This window comes from Lycorma delicatula, chromosome 8, assembly GCF_047948215.1.
Source record: "Lycorma delicatula isolate Av1 chromosome 8, ASM4794821v1, whole genome shotgun sequence".
NCBI lineage: Eukaryota > Metazoa > Arthropoda > Insecta > Hemiptera > Fulgoridae > Lycorma > Lycorma delicatula.
In genome coordinates this window covers 24,144,629-24,157,562 of record NC_134462.1, presented here as the reverse complement: position 1 = coordinate 24,157,562, position 12,934 = coordinate 24,144,629, and the positions used below count along the sequence as shown (strand labels likewise).

At 31.6% G+C, this 12,934-nt stretch overlaps 1 protein-coding gene across 4 annotated transcripts in view; it reads left to right on the top strand.

Annotated features, from left to right (window-relative positions):
* Positions 1–12,934, top strand: part of Swt1 (Swt1 RNA endoribonuclease) — a 151,753-nt gene that overhangs the window by 63,293 nt on the left and 75,526 nt on the right. For all 4 annotated transcript variants that reach the window (XR_012757478.1, XM_075373866.1, XM_075373865.1 and 1 more), the window contains 2 exons: positions 2,447–2,565; positions 10,629–10,732. Coding sequence is in view for 3 of the 4 variants with exons in the window: in XM_075373866.1 (XP_075229981.1) it covers positions 2,447–2,565; positions 10,629–10,732 (223 nt within the window). In the remaining variant the exon portion in view is untranslated. The remainder of the gene's footprint in view (positions 1–2,446; positions 2,566–10,628; positions 10,733–12,934) is intronic.

Sequence of the window (12,934 nt, the reverse complement as noted above, 5' to 3'; positions counted from 1 at the left end):
TATAAACAGTCTTTACACCTAAGAACTTTACTGGAATTGTTTAATAAAAAAAATGAACAGTTTATACTATTCGTTAAAAAACTTTGCATTGATCTTTTGTGGTGTGGTCATTTGATATTTCGACAGCATATCAAAAATATAAAGCACAAATATGACATTAAATTGTATCTTCTAACTGAACCTGACAGGACAATTTTAAAAGTATACACTGGGCTTATTGATGACATGGGCTGAAAAGGTCATGCTGCTAATGTTCTGCATTTGATAGGGAAGAATATGAAAGCAGGTCATTTGCTTTATATGGATAATATTTATAATTCTTATAATTTATCTAAAAAGGTATTAAAACTTGATACATACACCACTGGTATGCGTCTTTGTAACAAAAAAGATGCTCTTTGTCATGTTTCTAATGCAGACCTGAAAATTGGTGAATCTGTTTGCCAATATTTGGAAGGAGTAGTCATTCGTAAGTGGCAAGATAAAAGAGAAGTTATGCATACATATTGAGTGAGCATAAAAACGAGCATATAGAAACAGTCAGCAGGAGAGTTCAGACTAAAGAGAAACCGAAGGCTATCACAGAATATAATAAATATATGTACGGTATTGATTACCAAAATCAAATGCTTTCCTATTACCAGAGTGCTAGAAAAACCATTCGTTAGTACAAGAAGCTTGTTCATATCATTAAGGTGATAGGGAACCATAAAAGGGAAAATATTTCATCAACTATGAAAGGGAAAATATCTTCCCATGATTTTAGATTAGCTGTAATTGAAGAATTATTACCAGAAAGTGCTTTTCGGGAGAAAAAGCAACAAGGTCCAGCATTGCCTGGAAATCACTTCATGGACAAATGCAAAACTAGTGAAGAAGGTCTTACTCTCAGAAAAAAATTTCTCATTTGCCATTAAAAATAATAACTCAGGGATACAATGTTCTACTATAAAACATGTCCTGACTCTCCTGGGTTGTCTTTTCAATGTTTCGAATCTTATAAATAAGAACAATGTTATTTTTTTTATTTTATTTTAAAAAAATATATGTATATATATATATATATATATATATATATATTTATTTATATTTTTTCTGTAAAAAACATAATTTTGTTTTGTTTACAAGCAGTGTCTATAATTTGTTATAAACATTGCAGCTGGAAATGAAAAAAAAACTTTTTGTATTTTTATTACCTCGTAAATAAGTAAATGTAATAATTTCTGCTATTGTTAACACATTCATGTAATTAATATAAATTGGCAATTATGTTTTTGTTTTTAATTTGTCTCGAGTTTACAATATACTATGTTCATAAGAATTTGTGTCTAACCATCATTGTTATCATTTTATTAGGATTTTTTCTTATTAGTTCTTCAGTATTATCCATATGTATTAATATTATTTATGTAGTTTTGATAACAAATTATACAGCTGCTGAGATAAAGGTGCTTTTTTTCTTTGACCTAAATTTTCCTTTATAATGATTTATTTGCAGTAACACATGACAAACTGTGATGTAAATAAATGCAGTATTATAGTAACAAGTGTTTCTCAGCCGCCACCTATGTGCCAACTGGCTCTTTAGTAGTATGTATCATTTACTGGCCTGCTGGCACCACTTATAAGACCTTTCAGATTTTCTATTATTGATAAAGACACTGTTTTAGTGTAATTAAAGTAAAATAAGAAAAAACATATTGGATTTCTGGTAAGATTATGCCGCTTTATGACTGCACTAAATGTGTTAATAACTGAGAATTGCCTCTTGAGTTCACATTCTACAAAGTTGGTTTTAATTGAGGCAAACATCAGTTTAAAAGTGTTTTTACATCTCTCTGCTATGATTATTGTTTCAAGTCCCATTACATCCATTAAAAGTATACCTTTTTGGGGTAATCTTGATGTGCAATTTTGAAGTTTGTGTCAATCAACTCTTTCTTGCATTCAAAAATTAATTTGTAGATTCTATCCTTTATTTGTTAATATCTTGTCAGTTTTGTCATGACCTGTCTTCTACACAGTATGTAATGCTTTGTTATTCAATAACCTGTACTTAATTAAATTTAAAAAAAATTCAAGGTGGAATTGCTATTGTGAAACAATGGTTTTCTTGATTTTGTACACACTTTTTGAACTAGTTCATTCAACTCTTTAAGTGGCCTTATTAGGCCTCTTAATGTTAGGTTATTCTTAACGTTTCCATTATCCATTAATCAAGGCCTGTAAACTTCATGCAATTTTGATATGTTGTTTATATTGAGACTTAAGATCTTTATATATGCAGATGAGAAAAATAATAATCCTAGATGATATGTAGACAATATCAATGATAAATAACATAAATTATTATTTTTTTGTTAAGATATTTCAACTATAAAGTGAAGTTTATTTTATTATTTTTATTTTGTTTTGTTTTTGTTTTTGTTTTTGTTTTTGTTTTTAGATGTGTTAAGGTATACGGACACCCAACTTCATGACATTATAAATTTGAGTCTCAAAATGTGTTTCGAATTAAGTAAACATTACTATTCGGATGTTGATACGTATAAAAATGCTTTATTGGTAAGATTCTTATTTTCATTTTGTTTTGTTATTATTAGAATTTATTCATTTGTTATAGATATTACATTTATATATATGAGGTGCAGTTCAAAAGTAAGGGCCAGTCAGTGATTGGAAACAGAGATTGGATCAGTTAGATTGCTAAATGCAATCTTTCTGTAGAATTTCCAGAAGTTTCAAAGACAACATTGCTGAAAATCATGACTGACACACTATGCTATTGTTAACTGTGTGCACAATGGGTGCCAAAAATATTGACAAGTGTTCATAAAGATCACAGAATGACATCCGCTTGTGCATTTCTCGACCACTTTAAACATGAGGAAGATGAATTTTTTCTTATATCACTACTGGTGGTGAAATGTGGATTTCGTATGTCAGTGCAGAGATGAAACAACAGTTCATGCAGTGGCTTCATTCCAGTTCATTTTAAACTAAAAAAATTTAAACAAGATGATCTCGAAGGAGAAACATGGCAACTATATTCTGGGACCAAAAGGGTGTGTTTTTGAGTGGTTTCATGGAACCTGGAACATCCATCACATCACAAGTCTATTGTGAAACACTTTCTAAACTGTGTTGTGTCATTCAAAACTAATGATAGGGAATGCTAAGGCCAGGAAAAGGCCTCTGTTAATTACTCCTCATAATAATGCACATCCACATATGACTGCATGCATAACAAAAGGAATTAAAAAATTCAGAGGTGATTTTTGATCATCCTCTTACAGTCCTAATCTTGTGCCTAGAGACTACACCTCAAAATACTGCATGTCTCAATGATTTGAGGAAAGTGAAGGGTTGAAAATCTCTGTGCAAAAGTGGCTACAATCCCAGGCAGTGGAATTTTATGCAGTGGGTTTGATGAAGCTTATTTCATGATAGCAGAAAATCACAAAAAATATCTCAAAATCACCATTTTGTTTGAAACAAAATTTGTGATTATGTAGAAAATAAGTAAGTATATAATTATTTGAAACTATTAATAAATCTTCCATTTTTTCAACCATTCTCATTTTGATATTAATTATTTTTGAATTGTTCCTCATATCTCTCTCTCTCTCTCTCTCCCTCTCTCTCTGTCTGTCTCTCTCTCTCTCTCTCTCTCTCTCTCTCTCTCTCTCTGTGTGTGTGTGTGTGTGTGTGTGTGTGTGTGTGTGTGTGTGTGTGTGTGTGTGTGTGTGTGTGTGTGTGTGTGTGTGTGTGTGTGTGTGTGTGTGTGTGTGTGTATGTGTGTGTGTGTGTGTCTGTGTGTATAAAATTAATAATGATGTAGGTTAACCGATATGTGTAAATAACCTGTTGGTTAGATTAGTGTACCTGAACAGCAGTTTGTATCATTACACAAATTAGTTATGAGAACTGTTCTGTGATGCTAAAGACTAGGATTCAGATTCAGTGTTCAGTTGACTTTAAATTTATTAACTGGTATGTTTTGGATGTTTGTGTTAACTGACAGTATTGTTAGGTATGGCTAAGTTGAGACAAGACCAACTCCCAAACTAATTATTTTAAATTGAGCTTGTTTTTGTAATCTTAATTTATTATCTGTTTTTTATTATCAAAATAAACAAAATAATCTTTTTATAAAAAGTGACTAACTGCATAAGAATGTAATAACTTATGAAATCAAATACAGGTTTCTCTGTATGTAAGTATTCATTAAGAATTTCATATTTAAAAGAAATAAAAATTCATAAATTTATAGGGGATATGTATGCGAATGTAAATTTGTGAGAGTAAGATTATGAATATATTTAGAAAATTTTAGGCTTTAAATTTAAAGGTATAAATCTGAATAATGAAAGAAGACATCTTAGATTGAGGTATTATAACTTTGTAATCGACAGCTAGAGAAAAACATATTAATCGACAGCTAGAGAAAAACATATTATTATATACTAAATTAAGAATTGTTTTGTTTAATATTATCTCATATAAGAAATCATTTATAAACAGAAGGAAATGCAGAATTTAAATTTTCAGATAAGTATGGCAAAATAATTTTTATCCTTTTTTTGTTGAAAAATTTGTTCAATATTTATAATTTTGTCAAAATAATCCTGCTAAAAATATAGATTTAGTTAACAAAAGATAAATACAAATGTTTATCTTTTCCTCATCAAATTTCAGATCATTTCTAGTAATTACTTTGGGATGCTGGGTGTTTTTTTTTTGTTTTGTTTTTGTCTTCAGTCATTTGACTGGTTTGATGCAGCTCTCCAAGATTCCCTATTTAGTGCTAGCTGTTTCATTTCAGAATACCCTCTACATCCTACATCCCTAACAATTTGTTTTACATATTCCAAACGTGGCCTGCCTACACAATTTTTCCCTTCTACCTGTCCTTCCAAAATTAAAGCGACTATTCCAGGGTGCCTTAGTATGTGGCCTATAAGTCTGTCTCTTCTTTTAACTATATTTTTCCAAATGCTTCTTTCTTCATCTATTTGCCGCAATACCTCCTCATTTGTCACTTTATCCACCCATCTGATTTTTAACATTCTCCTATAGCACCACATTTCAAAAGCTTCTAACCTTTTCTTCTGAGATACTCCGATTGTCCAAGTTTCACTTCCATATAAAGCGACACTCCAAACATACACTTTCAAAAATCTTTTCCTGACATTTAAATTAATTTTTGATGTAAACAACTTATATTTCTTACTGAAGGCTCGTTTAGCTTGTGCTATTCGGCATTTTATATCGCTCGTGCTTCGTCCATCTTTAGTAATTCTACTTCCCAAATAACAAAATTCTTCTACCTCCATAATCTTTTCTCCTCCTATTTTCACATTCAGTGGTCCATCTTTGTTATTTCTACTACATTTCATTACTTTTGTTTTGTTCTTGTTTATTTTCATGCGATAGTTCTTGCGTAGGACTTCATCTATGCCGTTCATTGTTTCTTCTAAATCCTTTTTATTCTCGGCTAGAATTACTATATCATCAGCAAATCGTAGCATCTTTATCTTTTCACCTTGTACTGTTACTCCGAATCTAAATTGTTCTTTAACATCATTAACTGCTAGTTCCATGTAAAGATTAAAAAGTAACGGAGATAGAGAACATCCTTGTCGGACTCCCTTTCTTATTATGGCTTCTTTCTTATGTTCTTCAATTGCTACTGTTGCTGTTTGGTACCTGTACATGTTAGCAATTGTTCTTCTATCTCTGTATTTGAACCCTAATTTTTTTAAAATGCTGAACATTTTATTCCAGTCTACGTTATCGAATGCCTTTTCTAGGTCTATAAACGCCAAGTATGTTGGTTTGTTTTTCTTTAATCTTCCTTCTACTATTAATCTGAGGCCTAAAATTGCTTCCCTTGTCCCTATACTTTTCCTGAAACCAAATTGGTCTTCTCCTAACACTTCCTCCACTCTCCTCTCAAATCTTCTGTATAGAATTCTAGTTAAGATTTTTGATGCATGACTAGTTAAACTAATTGTTCTGTATTCTTCACATTTATCTGCCCCTGATTTCTTTGGTATCATTACTATAACACTTTTTTTGAAGTCTGACGGAAATTCCCCTTTTTCATAAATATTACACACCAGTTTGTATAATCTATCAATCGCCTCCTCCCCTGCACTGCGCAGTAATTCTACAGGTATTCCGTCTATTCCAGGAGCCTTTCTGCCATTTAAATCTTTTAATGCTCTCTTAAATTCAGATCTCAGTATTGTTTCTCCCATTTCATCCTCCTCAACTTCCTCTTCTTCCTCTATAAAACCATTTTCTAATTCATCTCCTCCGTATAACTCTTCAATATATTCCACCCATCTATCGACTTTACCTTTCGTATTATATATAGGTGTACCATCTTTGTTTAACACATTATTAGATTTTAATTTATGTACCCCAAAATTTTTCTTAACTTTCCTGTATGCTCCGTCATACATTTTACCAATGTTCATTTCTCTTTCCACTTCTGAACACTTTTCTTTAATCCACTCTTCTTTCGCCAGTTTGCACTTCCTGTTTATAGCATTTCTTAATTGCCGATAGTTCCTTTTACTTTCTTCATCACTAGCATTCTTATATTTTCTACGTTCATCCATCAGCTGCAATATATCGTCTGAAACCCAAGGTTTTCTACCAGTTCTCTTTATTCCGCCTAAGTTTGCTTCTGCTGATTTAAGAATTTCCTTTTTAACATTCTCCCATTCTTCTTCTACATTTTCTATCTTATCTTTTTTACTCAGACCTCTTGCGATGTCCTCCTCAAAAATCTTCTTTACCTCCTCTTCCTCAAGCCTCTCTAAATTCCACCGATTCATCTGACACCTTTTCTTCAGGTTTTTAAACCCCAATCTACATTTCATTATCACCAAATTATGGTCGCTATCAATGTCTGCTCCAGGGTAAGTTTTGCAGTCCACAAGTTGATTTCTAAATCTTTGCTTAACCATGATATAATCTATCTGATACCTTGCAGTATCGCCTGGCTTTTTCCAAGTGTATATTCTTCTATTATGATTTTTAAATTGGGTGTTGGCAATTACTAAATTATACTTCGTGCAAAACTCTATAAGTCGGTCCCCTCTTTCATTCCTTTTGCCCAGCCCGTATTCACCCACTATATTTCCTTCCTTGCCTTTTCCAATGCTTGCATTCCAATCTCCAACTATTATTAAATTTTCATCTCCTTTTACGTGTTTAATTGCTTCATCAATCTCTTCGTATACACATTCTACCTCATCATCATCATGGGCGCTTGTAGGCATATAGACGTTAACAATCGTTGTCGGTTTAGGTTTTGAATTTATCCTTATTACAATGACTCTATCGCTATGCGTCTTGAAATACTCCACTCTCCTCCCTATTTTCTTGTTCATCACGAAACCTACTCCTGCCTGCCCATTATTTGACGCTGAGTTAATTACTCTAAAGTCACCCGACCAAAAGTCGCCTTCCTCTTCCCACCGAACCTCACTAATTCCTACTATATCCACGTTTACCCTATCCATTTCCCTTTTTAAATTCTCTAGCCTACCAACCTTTTTTAAGCTTCTAACATTCCACGCTCCGACTCGTAGAATGTTATTTTTTACTTTTCTGGTTTTTTTTTTAAAAAAGAAATCTTACCTTCTTATTTAGTAATTCCAACAAAGTAATTTTGTGATATTTGTGAATAATTTTACCACTATACAAGAATGTAATTTGCTATAAAATTAACATTCACATTTATCAAGAAACACGAAAAGATGTGTTTTACATTTTTGTTTAGATTCCATGATTGTTCATGTGAGGGAATGAAACAGATTTATTCTGTGATTGTGTAAACTACAGCATACTATTTTAAATAGGCTAATAGATTATAATATCGAACAATAAATGTTTTGTTATTAGGAGCAACTTTGTATTTCACTCAGTAGCCTTTTTTTTTTTTTTTTTTTTTTTTTTTTTTTTTGTCTTCAGTCATTTGACTGGTTTGATGCAGCTCTCCAAGATTCCCTATCTAGTGCTAGTCGTTTCATTTCAGTATACCCTCTACATCCTACATCCCCAACAATTTGTTTTACATACTCCAAACGTGGCCTGCCTACACAATTTTTCCCTTCTACCTGTCCTTCCAATATTAAAGCGACTATTCCAGGATGCCTTAGTATGTGGCCTATAAGTCTGTCTCTTCTTTTAACTATATTTTTCCAAATGCTTCTTTCTTCATCTATTTGCCGCAATACCTCTTCATTTGTCACTTTATCCACCCATCTCATTTTTAACATTCTCCTATAGCACCACATTTCAAAAGCTTCTAATCTTTTCTTCTCAGATACTCCGATTGTCCAAGTTTCACTTCCATATAAAGCGACACTCCAAACATACACTTTCAAAAATCTTTTCCTGAGATTTAAATTAATTTTTGATGTAAACAAATTATATTTCTTACTGAAGGCTCGTTTAGCTTGTGCTATTCGGCATTTTATATCGCTCCTGCTTCGTCCATCTTTAGTAATTTTACTTCCCAAATAACAAAATTCTTCTACCTCCATAATCTTTTCTCCTCCTATTTTCAGTAGCCTATAAAAAAATAAAGATCATATCTATTTACCTATGCTAATAATTTATGCTTTGTAGTGGTCAAGCACTAAAAAAGACATATAAGGTTAATGTATTTCTAGTGTTAACTAACATTATATTTATTTTAGTGGGTACTATTTTATTATATGTACTTACATGTGTTATTTTGTAACTATTACATAAGTGCTTAAAAATAACAGTTATTTTGGCTTTATGGAATTATGAACTTTAAATTAATTTTATTTTGACTAAGAATTATTAATAAATAAGAAAAAAATTGTGATGTTCTGTAATAGTAATCCTGTATATGAAATCAATATACTATGTTATAGCAAATTAAAGTGTGTATGCTAAATAAAAATATTTGATAAAACAAGATAAGTATATTAACTGTTTTTAACCGACAGACTATTTCAGATGTGAGTGTTAACAACTCTAATTTAATAATAAATTTTCACAAAATCTTTAGTAAATGTGGTGTTTCCATAATGAAGTAGTGTAAAATAAATTAATTGTGTCATATGAATAAATCCAAAAATATAATTTTATGTTAAGAAAAAATTAAATAAAAAAAAAATTAAAATTATTTTATGCAAATAATAAAAAAATAAATAAATAGATATTGGGTAAAAGTTAATATTTGTATCATTTGGAAGGAAGGGTTTTTTATTTTCTTAAAGGCTAAATCAAAACATTATGAACCAAAGGTTTTAAATAAATATCTTGTTTCATTAACCTAATATTTTTTTCAACCACCTTCCCAATTGTATGTAGTGTCCTTTTTTGAATTTCTTTTTTAAGGCTCTTTTATTGACAAAAGTTTATTTAAATATGATTACTGCAGGTTTTTTTTTAAATGACAGTTGTGACAAAGAATTACTGCAATAATCCAAAAGTTGAGGAAACAGTAGGGCCAAAGTAAAATCCCATATTTCAACAATATTTGTTAACTATGTATTTAACAGAATTGTTTCAAAGGAAATGTTTTGGAGTTGGAAACATCAAGAAAAGTGAAAAAAAACTGTTTTCTCCAGTTTTCTGCTATTGTAAATAATATCTTTTGTCGCTATTAATATGTTCCTAATAAAATAATGTAAAGCAGAATAGAATTTATTATGAAATGTCTTGCTGTCTTTCTTAAGTTTGCTGGATTACTTTTATCCATTATCAAAATACATCTTAGTCATGATTTAAAATATTATTAATAATTGTATTTAAATTATAAAAGATTATTCACCTACAACAGTGGCATTCTTACACAGAACATGTGCCATGAGACAGTGGTAATTTAGTCAATTGTTTGCAGATGCTAGTATATTTACAGTGATGTTTTAAACCAGATTGCTTTATCTCAAATGGCCCAATTTTCCAGTTATGAACTGACAATTGTAGCCGTAATTCTTGAAGAAAATGAGGAAGATAAAAGTTAGAAAAAAGTACAGATGCTGAGTTAAAGAGGAGTATGCTGTGCCATTAATATTTATATAGTAGTAATTTTGAATGCAGGAAAATAAACAATAAGACAATAATAATAAAATACTTGGAAAAATATGAAATTACTTTGATTTAGGTTTTTAAAGTACTGAAAATAAAAAAAAGGAAATTAACACTGAGACAGATTAACAGCACACAGTATTGTGTAGCAAAAATCAAAGGGTATTGTAGGTAATTAATTTTAACTGTCAGGTCATGTTCTGTGCAGTAAGTTAACGCTGTACGATTCTGTTGCAGGCCTGTTTGAAATGTTGTCTATTATAAAAAATATTCTTTTTAGTACTGGCAATGGTGGGATTTTCACAGTACTGTGAGAACATGTTACTCTGAGTGTGAGCATATCTTAAACGTGATTAATCATTACATAAGTTCACTGCTTTAATGAAAAAAATTATGTGTCATGAACAAGATTTTAATGAACATTTAATAACTGCCCCTTTATTACTGTAAATCTTTACTTTATTACAAGCTTGTATTCCTTAATAGTTTATGGAAAGGATAATTAATTAATATATTTTATTATCTGTTGTTGGTTTATTCAGTGCTTGCAGTCCTGTATTCCTAAAGATTACAAAGGAGTAGTTCCTAGTTCAGGTGTTACTTTTACAACAATAGATGAAACGTGGAAATCAGTAATATTATTTTGGTACAGTATTATTTTTTATTTTATTGTTTGATATGATGCTTTAATTTAGAATATAACAAATTTTAAAATTTTGTTTTTTAATACTGTGATTTTGTTTATGTTTGCTATTGGTTTTGTGTTTCTATTTTATCTTGTTTTTCAGCATTATTTTTTTTTCAAATTAGTGAATTGCCTAGTACTTTGCATTAAAGCAAACCCTGTACTATAACTTTGTATTGGGTGTTTGACAGGCAACCCTTTAATTTCTGTTTATAAAAAAAAATTTCTTGGTTTGTTCATACTACGCCATATGAATATAATTTCTTCAAAACCGATTGTAGATAAGTTATATCTGTTATTGGTTTTTGCTCAGTTGTTGTTTGTTGTTTTGTGGCAGTTTATATATACGAGGTGCGACAATAAAGTAATGAGACTGATTTTTCTTTGCAAGATGTGGCAACCCTGCAGCTTGCATAGGCACACCATCTTTGACCTTGGTCTATAAGCTACTTCTAGTCCAAGCGGCACATTGATGCAACTGCTCAGTCGTGAGTTGTGCTGTAATAAGTGAACACGTGTTTGTGTCTCTCATCACAGAAATGAAACCGCAAAATATTGCGCAACAGTATGCCATTTCTTTTTGCGTTAAATTGGGTGAAAACGAGACGACAACTTATGGTAAGCTTCAGAAGGCTTTTGGAGAGGAGGTTATGTCAAGAGCTCAAGTTTTTCGGTGTTTTTCGGCATAAAATTTTTAGTGAAGGCAGAACGAATGTTGAAGATAAAGACCGCAGTGACGACCATCAACCTCACGGACAGATGTCAACTTGACCAGGGTGCGTGAAATCGTACGATCTCATCGAAGATTATCCGTGAAAATGATTGCAGAAGAACTCAACATCAATCGAGAAACGGTTCGTCTAATATTAACTGAAGATCTTGGTATGAGAAAGATTTGTGCAAAAATAGTCCCCAAAAATCTCACACAACAATAGCGAGAAACACGGAAAAATGTGGCAGCCGATCTGTTAGAGCAAACAGAAATCAATCCAGTTGTTGAGCCGTGTTATCACTGGTGATGAAGGTTGGTTTTTTCAATACGATCCAGAGACAAAACGCCAAAGTTCACAATGGTGCTCAAAGGGATCACCCAGACCAAAAAAAGCTCGCATGTCAAAGTGAAATGCATGCTTGTGTGCTTCTTCGATTCTAAGGGAATTGTTCATAAAGAGTGGGTGCCTCCTGGACAAACAGTTAACAAATATTTCTACAAAGAAATTTTAGAAAGACTTCGTAAACGAGTTCTTCGTGTTCGTGCCAACATTGCTGATAATTGGATTCTGCTTCACGATAATGCGCCATCCCATACTGCTCTGTCAGTACAGCAATTTTTAACCTGAAAACAAATTTCAGTACTACCACAGCCACCAAATTCACCAGATATCACTCTGTGCCACTTTGTTCTATTTCCAAGAGTCAAAATGGCGGTCAAGGGACACCATTTTCAAACAACACAAGATGTCCAAAAAGCTGTGACGAGGGTCTTGGAGGATATTACAGAAGATGAGTTCCAGAAATGTTACCATCAATGGCAGAAGCGCTGGAATAAGTGTGTACAATCAAGAGGGGAACTACTTTGAAGGAGACAACACTAAACATGACTAAAACGGTAAGCAACATATTTTTTCACATCAGTCTCATTACTTTATTGTTGCACCTCGTATAATAAATTTTTTACTCTCATGTTTACTGAAATTGTTAAAAATTGAAAAAGTAAATGAAAGTGCCAAATGGCAGTTTTTTTCATAAAGAAGTTTTCTCAGACTTCTGTTAAAATTTTAGATGTAGGATTAGAAAATTGTTTATGGTTATGTTCGTGTAACGTTTCATTTTTTAACTAGTTTAATGTACAGAGCTAACATTTATGGTCAATTGAATACATTTCTTGTCTGATTGATTTTAAAACGTTCTCATTCTGTGTAGTTTCACAGTTACTTTGGTATAATGTAGTTTTTCTTTTCCTACTAACAGCAGTAGAAGCATCCTAATTGGTTTGAAAATACAATAATAAGGTGGAAAACAGTATCCTTGATTTGTTAGAATTTCTTTGTCATTGTGTCATATTTTGTTTTGTTTCAATCATTTTACTGGAATGATGGTAATGTTATATTAAATGTATTTGCTCAGTTCATAGCAGATTTGCTCACTCAATAGCGTTAGGTC